The sequence below is a fragment of the Zeus faber genome, assembly GCF_960531495.2.
Source record: "Zeus faber genome assembly, chromosome: 2".
NCBI lineage: Eukaryota > Metazoa > Chordata > Actinopteri > Zeiformes > Zeidae > Zeus > Zeus faber.
The window spans coordinates 11229940-11251922 of record NC_137189.1 but is presented as its reverse complement, the minus strand read 5'-3'; the positions used below and the strand labels follow the sequence as shown (position 1 = coordinate 11251922).

Sequence of the window (21983 nt, the reverse complement as noted above, 5' to 3'; positions counted from 1 at the left end):
AGTTACAGACCTTCTGCTGTTTGAGCACATAGAAACTCATAAAAACATCAAATGACCATGGCTTTGTTCAATAAATGTATTTATTTATTCTTATGAATTCCCATTACACCATCCAGCTTTCTCTCTGAAAACGTTTGATTACCAAATTGATATAAAAGTGACCTTTGCTCGGGAGTGGCTAAGAAAGAGGGATTTATTTTCCTTAACGTCATTACGTGTATACAGCTTCCTCTATTTATTATTATTATATCTCAGAAATATCCTATGTTTTTATTATGTCAGCTTATATATATATATATATAAATAAGAGTGTCCCTAAGAATTGTGAGAAAATAATGATGGAAATTTGAACAGGCCTGTTTTGCAAGATTTTGACATTATCTTTGATTGAAGACTTTCACACAAGATCCCGTGAAGTGAGTGCTTGTAATTGTTTTTTTTTCCCCTCAATAATTGAACTTGGGACACTAATTGGATAATTTGGTGATGGAGGTTGTGCAGCTGCAAAGCGGTGAGGGGACCCCTTAGCTGGTCCAACTTAATGCAGCGTGAACAAAGACGTTGAATGAGTGCATCTTGTTTCAGTGAAAACAGCAAAAGGCTGCAGTGCAAAAGAAGAAAAAGGTGATCAGAGCTTTCATTATGCGGGCCTTCTGGCTTGAAATAATAGTGAATAATGTATGTATTGTAACCTCATCAGTAAAACGTGGTGAGTTCACATTATGTGCTTGAAAAAAAAGTTCATAGCGGTTGTTCGGCAGCCATTTCGCCAACCAACCACAGGAATGGCACACTCCAAAAATTCATAGTATCCATCTCATAAGCTTGACAGACAGATACAGCAAATGCTGGCTGGACCAATACCTGGTTAACTACTGAATAAAATACCTGAATAGAAGATAGATTTACTTGACAAATACATTTTATTGTTGTACTTCTCTCGAAAGTGGATAGCTAGTGTTAACTGTGAAGAGATAGGAAGGGAGTCACATAACACGTGTAGCACCTGTAGAGAGAACAAGCGAAAATGAATAGAATAAACAGTGCAGCATGGGAAAGAGAGTGAGAGGAATATTGGATTCCACGTGAATAAATGTTAAAAATCTACGTGCTACGTCAAGTGCTTGTCCCATTGAAGCCGAAGAGATTTAAATTTACTGGTATCTGCTAGATATGTTGCAGCAGCCTTTTGCCCCATAGACAACCAATGGTGAATCAAAACAATCAAATCATTAATTAGGCTCATAACAATCCGATCTGTCTACTGTCCCAGTGCATTTATATCAGATTAAGAACAACAATAAGGGATGTGACCTCTCTGAACATAATTACACAACAAAAAAGAAAAACACTAAATCTTATTTGCTGAAAACAGCTCCCAGCACGCAATTTCATGGCAGTAGCTGCATCACAGAATAAGATTATTTCACAGTAAAATGGCAGCGCGAAAACAGCCGGTTAAACCCGAACTGGCTTCAACTATGGACAGGCTGTGTCCAATTTTTACAGGTCAGTAATACAATTTGTGAAAAAAAAAAACGGTAGTACAGTTGCGAAAGCAGATGAGCCAAACTATGACTCAGGCGATTGGATCTGACATTAGATGTTCTACAATAGGTCTCTGGCCCCACATGCAGAATATAATATATTCTGCATGTGGGGCCGGGAGACTCTTTGGAAAGCGCTGTCTGCACAGTGAGTGTAAACAAGGACAATTCTCTCGCTCTATTTGTGTTCGCAAGTGCATGGCTGTGCAAACCTAGGCAGTCATTTTTTGTTCAATGTGTGCAGAGGGTTGAGCTCAAATCCTGTTTTATTTTTTAATGGGAGGCAGTAAAAGAAACTAGTTGTCTTTAAAGGGGCACAAGCTGTGACAGAACACAGCATCTAGGAAGCCATGGAGCAAGCCAGTGACAAAGCTATATATACATATATATACAGCCTGACAGCCAAATCTCTTTAAGCCTGTAATTTCCTGGCCGCACGTGCTGAAACGGAGGCAGGAGACATCTTGACTGAGTTAAGAATGAAAGTCAATCTGCCTCCTAGGCTCCTAGCCTCCTCACACATCACTAAGAACAACCTGAACCCCTCCAAACGATGATGCTGTTAGGCATAATTACAATGATGAAGGTGTGTGTGTGTGTGTGTGTGTGTGTGTGTGTGTGTGTGTGTGTGTGTGTGTGTGTGTGTGTGTGTGTGTGTGTGTGTGTGTGTGTGTGTGTGTTTGTCCATGCTCATGCATGTTTTTGTTCTGGTTTTTCAATGGTGTCTATTTCATGGTATAATGTATACGTTGCAGCCATGGGAGCAATGTGTGAGACGAATTATACAGCTCAAAAGGAGAATGCTTTGGAAAAGTGGTACCTACCCTTTTTCTTCAAAGCTGGGCGGTATTCCTGAGGAATGTGGAAAAGGGTACGTCCCAAGCGGTTGGCTGTGAATGTGCCCTACAGTAGGAAAGTTCCCTTGCGCTGATCTGGTGGTTTGGGTAGTGTGCTCCTGCATAAATCACAGGTTAAAATATCTCCTGTGGATTCTTCTGGGGCTCGACCACGGTGCCGGCTTTGTTTACATTTTTACAAATTACATTGCCAGATGTAAAACAAAAAAGAAAGAGAGAGCATTGAAGAAAGAAAGAAAGAATTTAGGAAAGAAAGAAAGAAAGAATGAAAACTGTGCCAAATTTGTCTTTTGTTAACAAAGGTTATCATTGCAAACATCAACAAAGTATATCACAGACTGAAGAACGAAAACTCTAATATGAATAATAACACTAAAAGAGGCAAAAGTGAAATTTTGAAGAGTCCCAAGTAGAAGATGATGAACCCACAAAGTCAGAAGAATAGACTATCTTTATCTTTATCTTCAGAAATATCTTTCCGAGAACTAAAATGACAGAAAATACTATGTGAGCACGTCCAAAGCCTTAGCAAAGTCAAAGACTTCAACTAAAGCAAATAAAAATAACTACTCACCAATGAACGAACGCCTAGTGCTATCACACACAGACACTCGCAAAAATACAGACACACGCGCGCACGCACACACACACACACACACACACACACACACACACACACACACACACACACACACACACACACACACACACACACACACACACACACACACACACACACTAAACAGACATAAAATACAAGACTGGTCATTAAACTGATCTGTTCTAACCACCATCTTAGAAGTTCTCCAACGATTACCACTACTTTCCAGCACGGAGATCAAAACACTGGGGACTCACACAGATATCACGTTAGTGAGCAGGATATCAGAGGCTGCTAAACTCCTTAATGCGCTTTTAGTATTTGTTTTGTTTATTGACGGCGTACATGGTGGAGTATGTGGATGTTTTACAACAGCAGAATTTGAAAGAAAGAAAGAAAGAAAGAAAGAAAGAAAGAAAGAAAGAAAGAAAGAAATACTTTTCATAACTGTTTTGTTTATTCAGTTGATATTTAGTCCAGCAGATGGTGTACTGTACAGTGGTTAATGTGGATATTTTACAACAGCAGAATTTGTGTGAACTTCAGCAAAGCACGCCTAAGTTATTCTTCTCCAGTCCTCTTGACAATAAATGTCATCACCTCTCTCTCTCTCTCTCTCTCCTTTAATTGGTACATTCATCTAAAAACCAGCAGCCAGGAGCTCCTAACGTGCTCCTCGCAGTCGAGCTGAGTTCATTAAGTTTATGCAGTCCACACGACCTCCCAGGCTGCCTTTAAACAGGTGCCCTCATGTGGTTGCCACTGGTTATGGGAGCACAGGCCCACTAGTCACCGTGTGTGTGATTATAGGATGGACATTGCGTCTTCCTCAAATGTGTATTTACCACAATCTGGATACGCCAAGCCAGACTGGTAGCGGGACCACACACATGCAAAGGGGGTTTAAATCTGAGGTTGAATGTAAATATGTGTGTGTGTGTGTGTGTGTGTGTGTGTGTGTGTGTGTGTGTGTGTGCATATGTATGTGTGTGTGTGTGTGAGAGAGAGAGAGAGACTATATCTGCGTTCTGCGTGCTGTATAAGCGAAACAAAAACAGAGTTATTACTGTCCTATAGAGTCACTGGTTTCAGGGGATAACACACACACACACACACACACACACACACACACACACACACACACACACACACACACACACACACACACACACACACACACACACACACACACACACACACACACACACGCCAAGTGTTCTGTTGGCTCCTGAGTGGTCATCTCTTTCTTTTTTGCATTTGGCCCCGATCAAGGTTCAGTGCAGATTTATGTTTTGGATTATAAGGTGACGTGTGAGAGATATATGCCTCAGAACTTACGAGCGCAGAGATACTGTAGTCCGTCCAAGAGCTGGTTCCACACACACTTCTGCACTTGAGCGTGAACACACACACTCACACAGACACCAAGAGTATGACAGACTAGCGTGTGTGCGCGCACACGCACGCGCGCGCACACACACACACACACACACACACACACACACACACACACACACACACACACACACACAACCTCCTCTCTCATCGGATTTGGACGGCGGAAGCTCCTTGGACCCTGTGAGCAGAGGACCATCCAGTTGGACGTGTCGTCCTCCTTCCACAAGGAAAAGAACAAGAAAACAAACAGTTGCCAAAATGACACTTGGAAAAGATGGGGAAAGGGATTTTCCTTCTTCCTAAATGAACCAGGTGCTCCAAGAATGTGCACTCCGCCCGGTGCCAAAGCATATGTGTCATTCCGCAAAGCAACTGCAATGCAATGCAAAAAAAAAAAAGCATTTCTACCTCTTGTCTGACACCAGCCGGCATCGGCTGCGGAACATTTAGGAAGCTTCAACTTCAGCAGTAGATTACTTCTGTTCTGACAACGTGAGCTAATGTCAACCTGAAGTGGATAAGCATGCCTTAACTCAGGGGTTCCCAATATTTCTTTTTAGATTGTAAGAAACCTCTTGGCAAACTCCCCAATGTGGAGTGCAAAAAATATACACACACGTGTACAGTTTATTCTCACCCTAATTAGTGAGAATGAGAATATATGTTTTGTGGAAAAATCCATATTAAAAAAATGCTAAAACGGGAAAAGCCATGAGTTCGCCGACCCCTAGGAGACCGCAGACCTCCGTTTGGGAACCCCTGCTCTCACTGAAAATAGGGTGGAAAACATGGAATGAATAAATAAACGTGACAACATGTTTCTCCTGCTTTACACAGACGACCGCGTTGATCTCAAACTTTGACATTTGGGCTTTTGAATCCGTTTCCATGTGGACCTCAAAACATGACAACGCGAGTCGTTTCGAGCCAGTTAGAACACGGCTCCTACAGTGTGACACCTCCACCTCCTGGCCAACTGCAGACATAGTGTAAGGCGTACAGCGGTGCATTATCGCCATCTTCGTGAGAGAGAATTGAACAACCAAAGGTGATTTCTTAACTTGCTTGCGGTGCATTTAAATCAACAACATCACGTAGTTTGTGTAAAACAACAACAACAACAACAACAACAACAACAACAACAAAAGCCACGTTAACACGCGCCCGACGCGCTCAGGGTAATCTCAACGCGACTACGATTCCCAGGGTGCCCCCCTTCGCACCTGCGCAGTGCGCGGTACGCGCGGCTTGCCGGTGTCCAGGAGACGGCTCGAGGGGACGTACTCGAGCGGCCAGGCGGGGAGCACGTGCATCACGTCGTTGTCATAGCCGCTGCTCTCGCCTCGCCGCGTGTTTAGTTTTCTAATTTGCCAAATCGCACTATTTCGATGTCGAGCTGCGCATGGTGCGGGGTGGAATACAACGGCGTTTGAAAGGCAGGACGCGGAGATCGAAGGCTTGCCGCGGGCGTCACGTCGGACCGGATGTCATTACCAGCCCTTGAGCCTCGCGGAGGTAGGTGGACGCGTCTTTTTTTATAAACACAATTAAAAAGCAAAAAAAAAAACCAATGGTCACGATTTGGTTTTCGCACACTAAATGTTTTTTTTGTTTGTTTTTTTTTCCTCATTTGACATTTGCAGTGGGGTTTTTTTTCCCGTCGGTCGTGGATCGGCACTGATTAGATGCAACCGCTCGGAATAGACGCTGAACCCACGTCCTGTGAAATGAAATATTTGATGTTTGTTAATGGCACACGATGCGCGCACTTTTGGCAAATGCTCAGATTGGAATTGGTGTTTGGCCATCCTCGCCGTTACAGCGAAGCCAATTCGGTGACGCCTTTTAATATGATCATAAATGAACGCTTAAAGCCAAATCAATTACATATGTAGGCATTTTGCATTCAAGATTCTGCTTTAAGAAATGTCACACGAGGTTTATTGCATGCGGTCAATTGCCTCCATATCATTTTTTCGTTTTTTTGTTACTATACTTTCAGTTGAGGGTTGGCCGTGCTGTAGGGGTGACGTGCATTGTTGACGCTCCTTTCTTCCCCGGGCGCGTCTCCCGTCGGGGCTGGTCCGATACGCACTGAAATTAGGCAAACGCATTGGAATCTCGAAATAGGAAGGTTATCACTTTAGACGCGGCACTCGCTAATGCCGGCAGTGCGACATGTAGGCTGCTTACACATAAGCTTGTGCATCAATTGAACCTAAGCCTCTTGACCGGAGCGCTGCAAACATGCTGACACATGCGGCCCCGGGCCTTTGTGTCCACATGCCGCCTTTCACCCTGTCCATCTCCCCATACCACGACAGAAAACACGGATAAACCCCAGCTGACAGGGAGAGGAGGTGTTGTTGTAAGGGCCCAGCATATTTGATTTGGTGATAGGGGAGGTTGGCCCTCAAAGCCAGAGGGTAGGATACTGTTACTACGAAGTTAATTTTTCAGGGGATATTTGAACTGATGGTATTGGATTAATAATAGATGAATAAATGGACACCTGTGGATCGTGTAGATAAGGACGGGCTATTGTGTAACCCCGTCAGCCCCCCTCTCCCATCACTCTCTCATCTAATCTCTTTGCCTCTATCTATGATTTCTCTCTCCAAATCTCATACACACCGGGCTCAACACTTGCTTTTGTGGTTGCCAGGCTTGCCAACCAGGCATCAGCTTTTGGTTGCTGATACTGAAAAGTTTGAATCACTTTATATTTTGAGTAATTAAGATAGTGTGCAGTGATACGTCATCTTAATTATGAAAATGTGACATTAAAGAATGTTTAATAACATTATTACAGGAACCGATCAAAATTCTTTGTTGTAGGTGTTTTATCTGATACTTTACCGAATTTGAATCTTCAGAGGGGAAGAGACACAAGTCAAGACGGACAAGAGCTGGGTTAACACTAACTCCTTTGGTATCACTTGGCCTGATCACAATTAGGGTTTGTCTGTCTCTCATACACCCACATGTACTGTATACGCTCACCACACAGACAATAACAATCTCAACAGTCCTGTTTGTCCCCTCACTGTTAGCAATGGTAAATTGTAATTTACATCTTTCCATTTAAAAGTAGCTCTCCACCAGATGAGGTCTGAGCCGTGCTCATTATTAATGCTGTCTGTCTACAAAGATGAGAACTGGTTATTGTATTGTAACAGCTATATGTTGACAAATTTGACCAAATTGACTCAAAAAAAGACTAAATCTTAAGACATTTCTTGTATGATTTTATTTCAATTTGTTTGGTATGTAGTTTTTTCATCGTTTTTTTCTGTCTTGTTAAAGTTGAATGTCTAGTTAAAGTGTTTTTCCAAACCTATTTTTGTTCTAGTTTTGTTTTTGCTAACTGTACAGGGAACACATGTGTGGTGAAAAATGTAATACACTTATTGTAGTAGCCGATGGTTTTCCGGGTTCCCATGAACGCATCACTTCCGACACACATTACAGTTTTTCACTTTGGAGTGCTTCAACCGGAGACCAGAACCTAGAGCCACCCCCCCACACAAAAAAAAACAACTCTTCGGATCGGACTGGTATGGTCGTTTCACACAAGTCACCCAAATTGACGAGAAAAAAGTGACATTCAGCGAAATGCGAGTTGTTTGCATCCCCGACTGTAATAACCTTGTTCTACTGCCGCCCATTGGTGCCTGTGCCCTTGCGTGCACAGACAGGTGCAGCGTTCTGGTTCCGATTGTCATTGTCCGAAAAAGTGGTTATCAAAGGGGGCAACCAGAGGCCTTGAAATGGTTGCCAATTGACTCAGTCTGGTCTCCGAGGGCAACCGGTTCACCATTACTGTCAAGCCATGTAGAAGGGATATGTGTCTCGTTGAAGTAGCATTGTACTAGTGATGATCAATAGCTGGAAACTCCAAAAACGTGCATTTATGCATGAAAAATTGAAATTTTTTGAAAACTGCTCGGCCCATTAGGTGGTTGTAATGTACTTTCACTCTTGATTCCTTTAAAGACAGGCCTACGTGCACCTTAATTATTCTGTTCAGTGAAGTAATATATATAGATTACAGAGGGTCTAATTTAAAAGGAATTGGTCAAAAAGGGGTAGGATGACTCAATATCCTCATGTCCATCCCCTGCGTTAATCATTCACCAAATTAATTGATCAGTAGTCACAGATCAGTTGAAAGTGGATTGCAAGATGTGGAGCCAATATTGCCGTCCATTTTGTTTGACAACCTTTGCCCTCAAGCAGATGAAGAAGATATCTTTAAATGACCTTTTATTTAACTCTCACTTGGGTAACCAACCAATCATAATTTTGCTCGGCTATTTCATTTACTTAAAGCTGTAAGAAGTAGTTATTTGACTAATTTCTCTCTGCACTCATCCACGATCTCAGCCGGCGAACCTGTGGGCTCTGGGAGAGGCCTCACCCAGAGAAAGTCTTGTACCGATAGAAAGCTTTGAAAACCATAAATGACATGCAATTTTTAATATTTTAATTGACATGGCTTCTGAGAATTTTCCTCTTTTGGCCGAACCATTGAAATCAAGGCGTGACTGTGTTAGAAATAACCAAGAATAATCATGACTTGCATATGTTCGGAATCCTCTAGGAAATGGCACATTAAAGCCTACACTGATTACACTGTACAGTGTAGCAGCCCATGCTAGATATACATAGTATAGTCGTACATGGTCTCTCTAATTTGATGTCTGAGGTTTTTGATTGATGTGTTTGATTTCTCTCCCTAACCACAGTATAATCAAGAGCCATGGAAGTTGCAACTCATTTTATGAACGACACTGTGGAATTCTACAAATGGAGCCTTACTATAGCAGGTAATTCACATTTGTACTGTTTTTCCTGCTAGAACATTTTAGCGCATCAATTTTTTTTATTTTCACATTTTTATAACACTGTTGTATCACTAGTTTGCAAACATGAGTTGTGTGTCTTCAGTACTAATTGTTCTTGACCTAGAATTTTGATATAATACATGATACGTTGTTCTTTTGTTCGAGCAGTGTTGGTTATATCATATAAATGTCCATATGCTTAATATTTAGAAGCTTGTTAGTCCGTCTGCCTCCCCCCATTTATCTTTAATACCATTCCCCTTCGTTTTCTTCTTTTACCAGACAAGCGGGTAGAGAAATGGCCGATGATGTCATCTCCCATGCCCACTCTGGCGATCAGCTGCCTATACCTGTTGTTCCTGTGGGCCGGACCTCGATACATGCAGGACCGTCATCCCTTTATCCTTAGGAAGACCCTCATAGTCTACAATTTCAGCATGGTGGTCCTCAACTTCTACATAGCCAAAGAAGTAAGGGCCCTCTGTAAACTGAGATTGTTGAATGAGCAGTACATGCAACAGACACACAGTCATTCTGAGATACATTCATCACATCCAATGTCATTATGACTGATTTGGGAACCAACCCAATTAATGAAAATTGTGTGGGTATTTGAAAAAAAAATAAACATATCTATTTCTTCTTCGCAGATTCTGAGGCATAATGAGCATTAGTTGCTCGGCACTGATAAAAATACAATATGAATGCCGCATATGGATTACTAATATGTTAAAAGGAGAGTATTTTCAGGGAACTCTATAGCAACACATTAACCCTATGCATCTGTGTACACCTTTCACTAGGGCTGCTCCCTGAAAGTCAACGGGTCTAATCAGTCGGAAACCCGTCAGTCACTGACATTCTTCAAGTCCAGCAATTGTGTTGTGGTTTTTTTTTTTTCCTTTTTTTTTTTTCAGTCAGTGTGCATTACAATAACAGGATAAAACAGATACAAGTTTACAAAATGCACAGGCATAACATTTCAATGAGGAATTGTAAATAAGGGGAATCGTAAATATAGTTTTATATGTGTGAATCGTGCGGACATGGACGCGAACACGGCTCCCTGTGCACCCCGTTCACTGTGCTCCGTTCCTCCAAATAAAATAACTATAAACGGGGCAGGGAGGAACGGGGCATGTAGGGATGGTTATTGTTAAGATTTTAATGGTACTACTACTCTTACCGGTACTGCTTATCAATCCGGTACTTTATTGGTACCCTTATCGGTACTTTTTCTATTTTTTAAGAGAAAAACTAAAACAAATTGAGAGCAAAATTAACTTTGTTTTATTGTGTGTGCATTACGCATGGAGAGGGGGCGATCGAGCAGCAATCTGCGTCCTCGTGCGTGTGAGCCAGGCAGGGAGCCGGCCCCGCCCCCCTCGCGCATTCCGCCATATCTCTGGTGATGGAGCAGGAGAGAGAGAGAGAGAGAGAGAGAGAGAGAGAGGCAGGAGGGATTTCTCTTCTGATGAATGCAAAAATGTTTATCAGATGAATATCTTAATCTTATTGCAAGTCAGAAACAGGTTATATAGCCTCGATAAATAGAAAATGTATTTTCTCAAGTTCTCCAATACCGTTAACTAGTAACATCGGAGCTTATCGATACTATGGTCGTTTATAATGTAGCCCTGGGGCCTGTTTAATACCGGGTCTCGTGCCCCGTTCCTCCGTGCCCACCCCCCAGATAGTTAAATATTTGCATTGAACAGCAGAAACTGACATATCTCAGAGTCGGGTACAGCCCTACCTTTCACTGAAAATGAATGCTAGAACAGCTGTTGTTTGAATCTAAGGAAGGTGAAGAAACCTTTTAAAATGTCTCCTTTTCTCTCTCTCTCTCTCTGTCTCTTCTCACTGTTGTGTGCTTCTCCTCAGCTTCTTTTAGGCTCCAGAGCAGCTGGGTACAGCTACCTCTGTCAGCCTGTCAGCTACTCCAACGATGTCAACGAAGTCAGGGTGAGTGCCCAACATGCCCACAAAACACACACACACACACACACACACACACACACACACACACACACACACACACACACACACACACACACACACACACACACACACACACACACACACACACACATTGACAAAAGTCATGCTGTCTGGTACATTGATTTATGATTTCTTGAATTATTTATCCAAACTAAATTGGGAATGATGCTTTAATCCTAGGGTCATGATTAAGAAGACTGCTATTTCTGTACTGTATGCATATTTGTGTTTCTGGAAATATGCGGAATCGAGAAATGGAAATAAAAATAATAGACATTCAATGCTAGAAATTAGAAGTCCATCTATCTATTCACCACTACTAGGACAAAAGGGTGTGACCTGCAGCCGGAGGGGCGGGGTTAATTGGTCTCACCACTCAAAAACTCCACCCCTAATCTCCTCCTACTGGCTTTGCTGGCAGGATGGCCTTTACGAAGTACTATGGCTTAGAAAGTTACTGTTTGCACCGTGCACATACATGCTGTTGCGTGCGTCTGTGAGTGTGTGCATCAGATAGTGAGGAAAAGAGTTAAAGTTCAGGAGGATATCGGATGATTTGATTTTTCCTCATGCAGTACAGGCTCTGTTGGGCATAGAGATGTTCCTCCTATAAGTCTTAGCTCTGCCGTACAGATCTGAAAACAACTTTTTTCAAATTATGATGAACTGTACATAGCATTAGTGAATGCTGAGCAGTAGATTGTGGCCTATGCTGTGAATCAAGTGTTCTGTACAGACGTTAAACTTCCTGCAAGTATAATGTATAACTCACTCAGAAATACCCCCCTTACACCTCCTATGTTCAAATCAAACATAAATGTTTATATTTTTTATCGTCCTCCAGACTTGGATTTTAATTTCTTTTTTCTTTTTTTTCTTTATTCTATTTGTACGTAAAGAACAGTTTTAACAGAATATTACTTACTGGCCATTCTTGCTTTGCCAATTAGCTTAACATTCCCCACTGATTACTACACTTACTGTGTCACTGTCAAATATTTTTGGGCAGAACTTAAATATCAATTATACCTTATAAAATGGGGTATTGTCTTCCTAGATTTACAAAATCTGATCTTGATCGGCACTAGAAAATCCATGTTTGTCTTTTATTTACTAAGTGACAAATAATCTCTTGAACTTGAACTTAAAGCAGCACTGTGTTACTTTTGGTATTTGGGATTTGCCGTCCCTACAGTTTCTGAATGCAATTGCAGTTTTACACCACTGTCGTAAAACTCGGCCCGGTGTCCGAAAATAATTTATTTTGACGGACAAATTTGAACCTTATCGGTCACGTTCCAATAACAGTCTATGGTACAAACGCAAATATAATGTACACCTAGGTTACAGAGCTCCTTGCACGGACCTTGCCACTTCAGCGAGCACTCAGTCCATGGCTCGGCCTTGCAGATCAGCTCGCACGCATAAGTCAGAGGGTGAAGCAAACACTGTGGCACAATGAAAGTGAGGGCCGGAGCACGCCGGCTGACGTACGGGTAATGGGCACACCACTGGCCTGTCTCATCCGTGCCGTTGGGGAGGTGGAGCGGCTATGTTTTGTATGAGCATTATTACCGAACAGAAGTGCCGTGACGCGTAACGCACTTTTCCCACGGTTTCGTACCTGACCACCAAAATTACGTAGTGCACGAACAGGCGTTGGGGGATGAAAAGGGATGAAAGAGCCATCAAAATTATTTTGATGTTATTATATGGTAAAAAAAGTTACATAGTTTTGCTTTGACAAAACACATTTATTTAGTCAAGCTATGAGTTTTTGTGATTTACAATGGAATAATAAAGCTTCAATCTAGTTCTGAAATGGTCTTCCACATTCCAGTGCAGTGTTGCCAACCATAAATGTTCAGTTTTACTGAGAAGACTTGTTTTTTATTTTCTCCTGACATCCTTGCAATGTGTGTTTTTAAAGGGGACCTATTATACTCCTTTTCAACAGGTTAATAGAGGTCTCAGGTTCCCAAATCATATCTTTGAAGTTTTGTTGCTGAAAATACCTCTCAGATTAGGCATTCTAACATGCCTCTATAACCCTCCTGTTGTCAACGGGCTGTTTCAGTATGTTCTGCTTTAAATGTAAATGAGCTGCCAGGCCTCTAGTTCTGTAAGCCAATGGGGTTTGAGCATGACCTCTCTCCTGAGGCCCCAGTTCTGTGAGCCAATGGGGTTTGAGCATGACCTCCCTCCTGCGTTCCTAGTTCTGTGAGCCAATGGGGTTTAAGCATGAGTAGTATAAAGTATGTAAACTTTCAGTTATGTCATCATATCAGTCTTTGAAAATCTGTTTCTGAACAAATTTGAGCCAAGAAATAAGCAATCCAGTTGCTGAATTGTCACTCATTAGATATACAAGGCCTCATTTAAAAGTTTGTTCTAACTTTCGTATGGAAAGGGCACTGCTGCACTGCCGGATGCACCGCACCGTTTTAGTTTCAAGCAATTAGGAAACAAAAATAGATTGTGGTAGTTCCACCTACCACACACCACCCAAGTCGCGTTTCATGGCCCTCCAGCACAGAAGCTGATGGGTTGTAGACATCAGTTTATTGCAGAGAGGAGGCTAGGTGGAATTAGCCAGGAGCAGATGGAACATGTCATGACTGGGCTCCTCTCCTGACTGAGTGTGAAGGTGGGGCTTTTAATCTGCTGCTTTTTAGTTCAACCAATGAGCAACAGGTATGCATGCACCCTAATTCAATCACCTAGGTCCAGGTCAGGTGTGGCTGCTCAAACCACCACATAACCCCCCATAACACCAAACTGGGGCCAGGAAGAATTCCTGGCTAAAGCCTACTCCCCCCCACCAAGCAGAGAACAAAGATGAAAAAAACATGTTTGAAGCAGATTCTGACACTGGGTTACTATACCTAAAACTACAGACTCACTGAGTGTGACCCAGGGCTCTAATACCTTAAATAATAAAAACACCAGACTGTGAAACAAGGTTCCCATACCTTATACAAACAAATGTCCAAAATAAATGAATAGGTCCCCTTCCAGAGGACCTTGGTCCCCGGAGCAGCACGGTTGACCGGTCGCCTTCCACCAGGGCAACGACATACTACCCCCTCCTCCCGCTGGCTGGTGACGGCGTGGCCAGACTTGGATCCTGCTGGGGCTGCTTGAAGGGGTGCCCTGGCTGCTGGATGGTCCCGGCAGTGGCTGCTGGGCACAGGAGCTAGCCGCAGACGGTTACCCATTGTGGTTGCTGCAGCTGCTTCCCCCCCGGACCCCTAGGTGCTGCTGATGCCAGTCGGGAGAGGGTTGGTGATTGGGCCGCACGTTGACCCACTAGTGGCTCCAGGGTGTCTTCGGACGGCCCCTCTGTGTCCCTTCCCCATGCCGGAGACCCCCTCAGGTGCCATTGTGGCAGTTCCCCCTACCACAAGCCACCAAAGTGACGTTTCAGGGCCCTTTGACACAGAGACACAGAAGCCAATGGATTGTAGATATCAGTTTATTGCAGAGAGGAGGCTAGGTGAAATTAGCCAGGAGCAGATGAAACATGTCATGACCGGGCTTCTCTCCTGACTGAGTGTGAAGATGGGGGTTTTAACCTGCTGCTTGTTAGCCCAACCAATGAGCAAAAGGTATATAGCCACCCTGACCAAATCACCTAGATCCAGGTCAAGTGTGGTTTCTCAAACCATCCCATCTCCACTCCACATACATCTACAGTAAAAACACACTGTTTTATTGATTTTTGTTTAGAGAAATGCGCAGCAGATCATGCCTACAGTCAACTTTTTTTTTGAAAGAAAGAAATACAGCACAATTATTTTTTAAATTCTTACATTTCCCTCGTCTGAAGTTTTGTCACAGACACTTATTATTGATTCCTCTTTCTTTAAAAGATTTGTGCTGGTCTGTGCAGCCAACAGAGCAGTTCCCATGCTTAGGGGGTCCGGCGGCGCTTGGTAGTTCTACAGCCATGGATGGAGTTACTCAGATGGGGGGAGGTTCTAATTCTAGTCAGTCTCCAAGTGATGTAGGAAGAAGACGCAAATTGGAACAGCTTGTTTAATCACATGTTTTTCTGACAAAGGCAGCTCACAAAAAAAGTGACTGGGTTGTCTTATTTCACAGTTTGTGTGTTAGTAGAAAAGTGAGTTTTTCAAAATAGGTCCCTGATTTTTTTGAGCCATACATGGTAACACAGTTACTGTCTCATCCAAGACGACTGGAAAGAGCGTTGTCTCATTTCTGAAGTACTATAATCCTTCAACTTCATTTCTCACACTCGCATATTCCGATCTAGCTGAAGTTTTTGACCAACAGGTGCTAGGCCAATCAAATTATTTGGCAACCCTGTTCCAGTGTTAAAATATAAGATCCCCAACAGTGAGCACAGATGCGGTACATGACTTGGGTCCTGGGATGTGTTCTTTCAGATAGCATCGGCGCTCTGGTGGTACTACATCTCCAAAGGAGTGGAGTTTCTGGACACGGTCTTCTTCATCCTGAGGAAGAAGTTCAACCAGGTCAGCTTCTTGCACGTCTACCACCACTGCACCATGTTCATCCTCTGGTGGATTGGCATCAAATGGGTCCCGGGAGGCCAGTGTAAGTAGTGTGGGTGTGTGTTTGTGTGCGTGTGTGCTCGTCCTTATAACAAAAAAACATGTATTCTTAGAGTACTATGATCTCCACATTCTGTCATATACTACTACTGCTACTATTTTATATTATGATATTTTCAGGTATTTCAAGTATTGGATGCACTACGCTCACTTTCTCCATCCCGATTTTTGATTTTTTTTTTCCCTTTTCTCTGCAGCCTTTTTCGGTGCAGCTATCAACTCGTCCATCCACGTCCTCATGTACGGGTACTACGGCTTGGCGGCCCTGGGACCACAGATGCAGAAGTACCTCTGGTGGAAGAAATACCTCACCATCATTCAGATGGTAAGACAGTTCTGTTTCATTTAAACAGCCACGATCAGTTATTTTTTGTAATGAATTTGCAATTTTGGGCATATGGAGAAGTGGGGAAAAATACAGAAAACATGTATGTGTTTTAAGTTTGTAGGCCTTTTTTTTTTTTTTTTTAATCTGGTCGGTGACCTCCCAGGTGTGTGGCATCATCTCGCTGCCACAGCGCAGTAGCAGGGTGGTAGTTAGTCGGCAGGTCAGTCAGTTTTAGTTTCACAGCTATTTAGGGTGGTTAAGTGCTGTGTTTGTGTAGGTTGCACAAACTCTGGCTTGAACAATAAAAACAAAATATCACAGCTGTGGCAGTGGGCTGGCAGCGCCTGCACAAGCACCTGAAACATGGTGGAGGGGGGAGGGGCTGAAAGTCTCCCTGTTACAGAAGTGCAGGATTTATTATTTCTCCATTTAGAATATATAAAATATCCACTTTTTACAAAATGAAGTCCTGCTCGAATGGAGACCACGGTAAAGTTAAAGAGAACAACAGAGAAACGTGCTTGTTTAATTCAAGTAGGAAACACAGGCATCCCTCAGCATCCCTCCGAGAGAGACAGCGTCCCCCTGTCTGGCTAATTGCATTACAAAAATGGGTCCAACTGTAATTCTAAGTTAAAAAAAAAAAGAACATCTTTTTTGAATTGAATTTATGAATAGTGTCCCCACACATTTATTCACTGGGTATGCCAACCTGCAAGTTTCCATTTAATAACTGTGTTTTTTATGTCCACACTGTGTCAATTAGAAGTGTGATTGGCACAGATCTTCTTCAGTGGTAAAATACGCATACAGCAACGCATTGATTATATATTGTTATTTTTTCAATTCAGTCCAAAGCTTTTGGACTGGCAAATAGAACAAATTTAGAAAATAATTGGGTGCTATTATTCCGAGCTTTGTGACTAATATTTGGTTATTTGTATGTTATTGCTCAATTTGTCACATCCTCTCATAGCCTCTATTCTCACTGTACTGTAGGTGATATGCAACAAACATGAAAAAGTCATCATCCGTTGGTTGTTGAATTTGAATGATTTTGTAATTGAGCATTCCATGATTTTCAAAATACCATATAAAAAGTGGTTGACAACAGTAGCCTAAATCTGGTTGTCTGGGGCAACTGAGCATTTTATATTTTTCTATAGTCTTTGTTATCACGAGACCCTCTTTTCAGATTGTTTTCTTATTTTTTTTTTTTCTAATAATTTTGCTTAACCACGAGAGGTGTAGAGAGACGTCATTATCTCTATCTGCATCTGTGTCTGTTCAACCAACAAAATGATCTGCCTCTATATCTGTATTCGGATAGAAGACAGGAAGTGGGTGTGGTTTGTACCAGAAGATGTTAAATCGGGCGTATTTTTTTACCTAATATTCATTGGCAATGCTATTTGATGCCTTCCATGAAATATATTTACACATCCTCATACCATACTTTTCATTTCTCTCTCTTTTTATTTTTAACCAAACTAAGTTTTATGAACTGTCTGAATCCCGCCACCACTATATCACACTAATATTTTCCCCCCTCCACAAAATTCACTCACTCACACACACACACACACACACACACACACACACACACACACACACACACACACACACACACACACACGCGCGCGCGCACACACGCACGCATTCATCTATACTCATTCCGAGTCGATGAATAGCGTTCCTGCTTTTCAGATTTGAAGAAACATAATGGCTGACGCAGAGACATGTCAATCATGGGGGTTTTTTTCAGAATAATAATGAGAAACTTTGGATAGAAGAAATATCGGTTTCCAACGCATTATTTGTGCTTTCCCCAATAAAGTATTCTGTTTCAGGTACATCCTCATTAATCACATCCTGTGCATTCCACAGATCCAGTTCCATGTGACCATCGGCCACGCCGGCCACTCGCTCTACACCGGCTGTCCCTTCCCTGCCTGGATGCAGTGGGCTCTGATCGGCTACGCCGTCACCTTCATCATCTTGTTCGCCAACTTCTACTACCATGCCTACCGGGGAAAGCCGCACTCCGCCAAGGGCGCCAAGCCCGTTACAAACGGTGTCTCCACAGCGACCAACGGCCACAGCAAAGTGGAAGAGGTGGAAGATAACGGGAAGAGGCAAAAGAAGGGACGCACCAAGAGGGAGTGAAGGGAGGAGGAGGAGGAGAGGGTGCCTCTCGAAAAACAAGAGGAGGACAGTTGTGTTGAATGTTGTGGGGGGAGGGAGGAGGGGCTTGGAGGGGGTTGAAAAGAGTAAAATTCCAACAGCGTCCTCCCGGCCTCTGACACCCCGTTGCATATTCTGTAACGTAGGAGAATATGATTTTTGTGACCATCTTGTAAAAGGTGAATCTTAGCAGTGTGTGTTTATTGGTGTGTCTGTCGTGGGTAATGACAAGGGAAGGGGACCAGACAGGGGTGTTGGTTTTCTCCACCTGAGTTTTTTTTTTCTTTTTTACAACAGGGAAACTAAAGATGCTGAGTATGCGCCGTGCTGTCTTTCCACTCACATTTTGGATAATGTCAGGACCGTAATAGGACCAAATCACAATCGCAGGGAACCGCAAACTGCTCAGCGTCAGCTATCATCTCAACCAAAACTCACCTCCGTTTTTTTTTTTTACTCTGGATTTATTATATATTGTTTTAACTTTCAAACATATATAGCTGTTTAAATGCTTATCTGTTTTCTAGCACTCTGAAAGAGTTTTTATCAATTAAATTATTTGCAGCCAAAGACACAAAGGTTTTTATCAAGAAACAATATTTTTGTGTTGTTGGTTGAGAAGAAGTTCTTGTTGACACTATTTAAAAAAAAAAAAATAATAATTCTAGATGAAATAAAAAGTCACTATACAAAGGTATCGACAATTCTAACTAATTTTCCAAGGTAAAGTTGTTCCAACTATCTACACCACTCACTTGAACAACTGTTTCATGTAATATCCATCTATCGCAGTCTCAAAGTGACTGTAGTTTAGGAATAACTAAGTATGGTATCATTGGTAATAACAGGAGGATGAAACATGTATATCACATACTGTAAGAGCATGGGCGAGCATTAGACTTTATTTTTCAGTATTTAAGTGAATGTGGGTATTTTTGTCTTAAGTACTTTTTCTGTGGGTCCTCATTTATTTGTTTTATTTGATTTTGCTGGGTAATGTAGTCAAACACAAGAGTGAGTGATGAAGTTGAGCTCAGTATTACTCTCACTGCCATGTAGAACTGAAAGAAAACCTGATCCTTAAAAATAACTTTTTTAAGAAACATTGTTTTATTATTAAAATAATGCCCACACCGCTCCTGGGTGCAAATATGATGGTAATAAAGAGGATGCCAACACCCATTAGTCCGTAAGTCTGTGCGAGTTTGTATGTATGCGTGTGTGTTTGTAAAGGCATGAAAAACAAAACTGAGGAATTGTATTGTTTCTGGCACTTATGACGAATTAAGAAGATCTCCAAATGGATTTCCACAGAGCCACTGTGGCCAAAAGGAGAAGATTCCCCCCTCCACCCCAATCCTTCTGGCCATTCTCTATAATTCTACTGCTCTTCGTCCCGATCTCCCACTTCCATCCTGTCCCATAATCTATAGGATGAAGATGGTAGGTGTAAGAGGGAGAGGTGGCCTGTGTCTTTGGCTTGTCCAGACAGATCTGCCCTAATCTTGGGGGGTAAATTGGCTTTAGCTGCAAAAGAGCTTATTTCCACGTCACTAATGGTTAGCCCTGGAAATCAGGTCACTGGAAGAGGAGCCTTTGCTAATCTACCATCAGGTTTCTACTGTAGCTCTCCCAACATACTGTGTGTATGTTTAGCGTTGATTTGGTTAGGACGATACACATCTTTTTACATTAATGTTCTTTCATTTGATACTTCCTAGAATGTTATGTATCTCCATCCACTACTCTGATACCTAGAAGCAAGCTATTCTCCCGTTCTTCATTGTGACCGTCTTGGATTCCCTACTGGCATGCATTAATGGATGATCAATTATTCCTCCATTATCCTCTTCCTGTTTACCCCCTGCCCACTCTATTACAACCATTCAGTCTCATGCCATCCCATTATATCCATACGGGCACGGTATCTTTTCCATGGCAAAACCGGGCATGCTTGTAAAGGTTTTTGCGCCTTTTGTACCTACTCCTTCCCTCATTGTTTCAACACGACATTTTACTCATCCTGCAACACCACCTTCTGCTTCCCTGTGACCACGGAGGGCAGAGGAGTAAAGGGTGGAGGCTATCGGAGGGAAGGGATGAGGCGAGGTTGTGGTTGAGGTTGAGGTGTGTGTTTGGCCTTGGGGACTCTGAAGGATCTGTGCCAGGGGCTAAGAGGATTGCGTAAGGCCAAAGCTTTTCTTTTCAGAGACATTTAGCACAGGTGACTATAACATGCAGCCCTTACCTTAGTCTAAGAGCAAACCAATGGAGTGAAACCAGTGTGGCGTTGGTGAGAAGCCTTTAAGAAACAACACTTCTAACACCTGTGGCCCTAGGAGATAATGACTTGAAAACTCACATACACACACACACACGCATTATACTCGTGCTTATTTTCAAATTGGAGCACATACTATTGAAATACGTGAGGATACCCGTGTTATATACATTTATGTATGGAGCCCACCTGAGAGGGGACACTCTGAGAAGAGGAAAGGGGCACTTTGTCTGGGTTAAGCCATCAGGACATGCAAGGCCTGACCTGTCAGACACTCATCTTGTTAGCAATTATATAGCTAAGGAGCTCATTCAAGTCTCGGGAGTTGAAACAGTCAGCGTTTTATTGACTCTCCGGCTGTGCTGCGTGGCACATGGCTGTCTTCCGGGCCGGGTTTGAATCTGCACGAGTGAACAGCCCTCTGGCCCAGAGATTCAGCTGGTGGAGAAGCCAAGTGATGGGGGCTGAATGAGAAACGGTGCCGATTTCTGCATCTTCATGCATGTTGTGTTGGTGAATAGCGTGCACACGGGCGTCGGCTGAGTTATAAAGTGAATTTTACATTTCAATCACAGTGGGGTGGTTTGTAGTCGACGGGAGCTACAAATGCATGTATCCAGCAGAATGAGCAGCTTTTTCCACATACACACGTCGTTGCATCGTTGAACACCTATACAGAGACAAATAATCATAATAATAAAAAAAAAAAAAAAAAAAAAAAATATATATATATATGTATATTATTTGCATGCTTCATGGTTTGTTATAACTACATCTCACGATGATTGTATTTCGAGTAAGATGTTTTATATTGACCTACATTGAGTCCAAGTTTTCGGGGTTTACTACGCAGCTTTCCGTGGGAGCTCGGAAATTCCGATTCCGTCTTCTCTCGCCGTATTGGTGAATCAAGTATCAAGGATTCTACAAGCAATAAGAGTCGAAACCACAGAGAAGTTAAGATCAGAGTTTGACTTTTTTTTTTTTTTTGCGAACCAAAAACAATGCAAAGGAACTTTCTTCACCGTTAACGGCGTGTGACGCCATTGTTGTCGTGACGTCAGGTCTGTCGTCTCGGCGAGCCCGAGCCCAAGCGATCTGGCCCTCAATGCCGACTCGGAATACCGACGGAAATGGCCGAATTCTTCCGAGTTTGTATCCCAATAGAATGCAGCGAAGGACCTGTCAATCAAGGTAATTAGGCCCCATACGCAGGCCTCTTTAAGCATGAATATGTTATTAATGAACTAAATTAACTAAACTCAGTTATTGCGACCCTAAGGGGAAAACAAACGATATTCAATATGAGATATTGAATATTGAAAACTGAATAAATGAATA

General features: G+C 42.5%; 1 protein-coding gene across 1 annotated transcript; it reads left to right on the top strand.

The window, feature by feature from the left end:
• Nucleotides 1-9165: 9165 nt before the first annotated feature.
• Nucleotides 9166-18343, top strand: LOC307248004 (very long chain fatty acid elongase 4-like; the record flags this gene model as incomplete). Its single annotated transcript, XM_080024187.1, has 6 exons — nt 9166-9232; nt 9533-9720; nt 11135-11215; nt 15661-15832; nt 16047-16174; nt 18065-18343. The coding sequence occupies 6 exons, from the start codon at nt 9166-9168 to the stop codon at nt 18341-18343; spliced, it is 915 nt and encodes a 304-aa protein (XP_079880313.1).
• Between the last annotated feature and the right edge of the window lie 3640 nt (nt 18344-21983).